This window comes from Charadrius vociferus, unplaced genomic scaffold (genome assembly GCF_000708025.1).
Source record: "Charadrius vociferus isolate BGI_N301 unplaced genomic scaffold, ASM70802v2 scaffold266, whole genome shotgun sequence".
Taxonomy (NCBI): domain Eukaryota; kingdom Metazoa; phylum Chordata; class Aves; order Charadriiformes; family Charadriidae; genus Charadrius; species Charadrius vociferus.
This window is the reverse complement of record NW_009649114.1, coordinates 637,567-638,949: the sequence shown is the minus strand read 5'-3', so window position 1 is coordinate 638,949 and position 1,383 is coordinate 637,567. Positions and strand designations below refer to the sequence as shown.

The 1,383-nt window shown below is 58.3% G+C and overlaps 1 protein-coding gene across 1 annotated transcript in view; it reads left to right on the top strand.

The window, feature by feature from the left end:
• LOC104289332 (complement receptor type 2-like) overlaps positions 1 to 1,383 on the top strand; it is an 18,190-nt gene that overhangs the window by 9,552 nt on the left and 7,255 nt on the right. The window contains exons 8-11 of the mRNA XM_009888266.1: positions 9 to 145; positions 538 to 675; positions 912 to 1,094; positions 1,245 to 1,367. Coding sequence (XP_009886568.1) covers positions 9 to 145; positions 538 to 675; positions 912 to 1,094; positions 1,245 to 1,367 — 581 coding nt within the window. The remainder of the gene's footprint in view (positions 1 to 8; positions 146 to 537; positions 676 to 911; positions 1,095 to 1,244; positions 1,368 to 1,383) is intronic.

The following is a 1,383-nucleotide window of genomic DNA, read 5'->3' as shown; positions in this document are numbered from 1 at the left end:
CACTTGAGGAACACCTTCTCCTACGCGGGCGTGGTCACCTACCCCTGCGACCCCGGCCACCCGCTGGCTGGAGAGCCCTCCATCTTCTGCACCACGGAGGACGGGGAGCACGGCGTGTGGAGCGGGCCGCCGCCACGGTGCGGAGGTAGGGCTCTGCGGTGCGTGGGCACACGTCCCCGTCGGCGAGGCCGCGGGCAGGGCAGGGGGCACACAGGGACAAGCTGCGGAGCAGTGACCGTTTGTGAGACAGGAGGGGCCGAGGCACCACAGTGCCCTCATCCCTCCCGCTGCCAGAGCCCTTCAGCGCTCGCCGGGAATGAACGTACAGGAATAAATACTCCTACGGCCGCAGTGCTGCAGCGTCTGGATGGACCGTGGCAGTGAGCAGCAGCCGAGGGAGACCTGTGTGAGACTTCTCCATCTCTTACAGGCTGGCAGCTCGATTGCAATGTTCCTTTGCACCACGTGGCTCATTTTTGCACATTCCTCTTTTTTTCTCAGTACTGACATGAGTATGGTTTTGCCCTCTTCCCCCAGTGTCGCAGTGCCCTCACCCTCCAGCCATTGCCAATGGAAAGCACAGTGGTGAAGCCACACCAGTTTTCATCAGCGGCATGTCCGTAAACTACACCTGTGATCCCGGCTACCTTCTTGTTGGAGAGGCACAGCTCAACTGTACTTCTTCTGGAGCCTGGAGCGTCCCTGCACCGTGGTGTGAAGGTGCAGTCCCCTGCCTTTGTCACCTGTGGATGTGCCAGGGACACAAAGGGATTACGGGAGGAAAGAAGGGGACAAAAGTGAAAATCCACACACTTGTACTTACAGAGACTGGGGTCTCTCGTGCTACATGGGAGAACAAAACACAAAACCCTGAACGACCCTGTTCTGAGTGAGGATTTCCTTCCCTGTAGGGCGGCTGTGTCCCTCCCCATCGGCGATTGACCATGGCCAGCATGATGGTGAGGATGGGGAAGTGTTCACCCCTGGAAAGTCCGTAAATTACAGCTGTGACCCCGGCTATTATCTTCTTGGAAAAACAACTCTGTACTGTACAGTCAATGGAACCTGGAGCATCCCTTACCCCCGCTGTGAAGGTGAGCTGTGAAAGCTGTTACCCACAGTGAAAAGGGAGACCATCCTGGTCACGCAGCTTCCCTGAATTTTGACCTCACCAAAAAAATGGGGTAAGCCCCAGCTCGGGCAGCCGCTTCCCCAGCCCACTCTCTGCTGCTTTTCACTTCCAGTCATCACCTGCACGAGCCCCGACATCCCCAATGGAGATGTGGCTGAAGGACAGAGCGCTGAGTACCACCCTGGGGACAACCTCACCTTCCAGTGCCACCCCGGCTACGTGCTGCGGGGCAGCCGTCAAGCCAAGGGCCA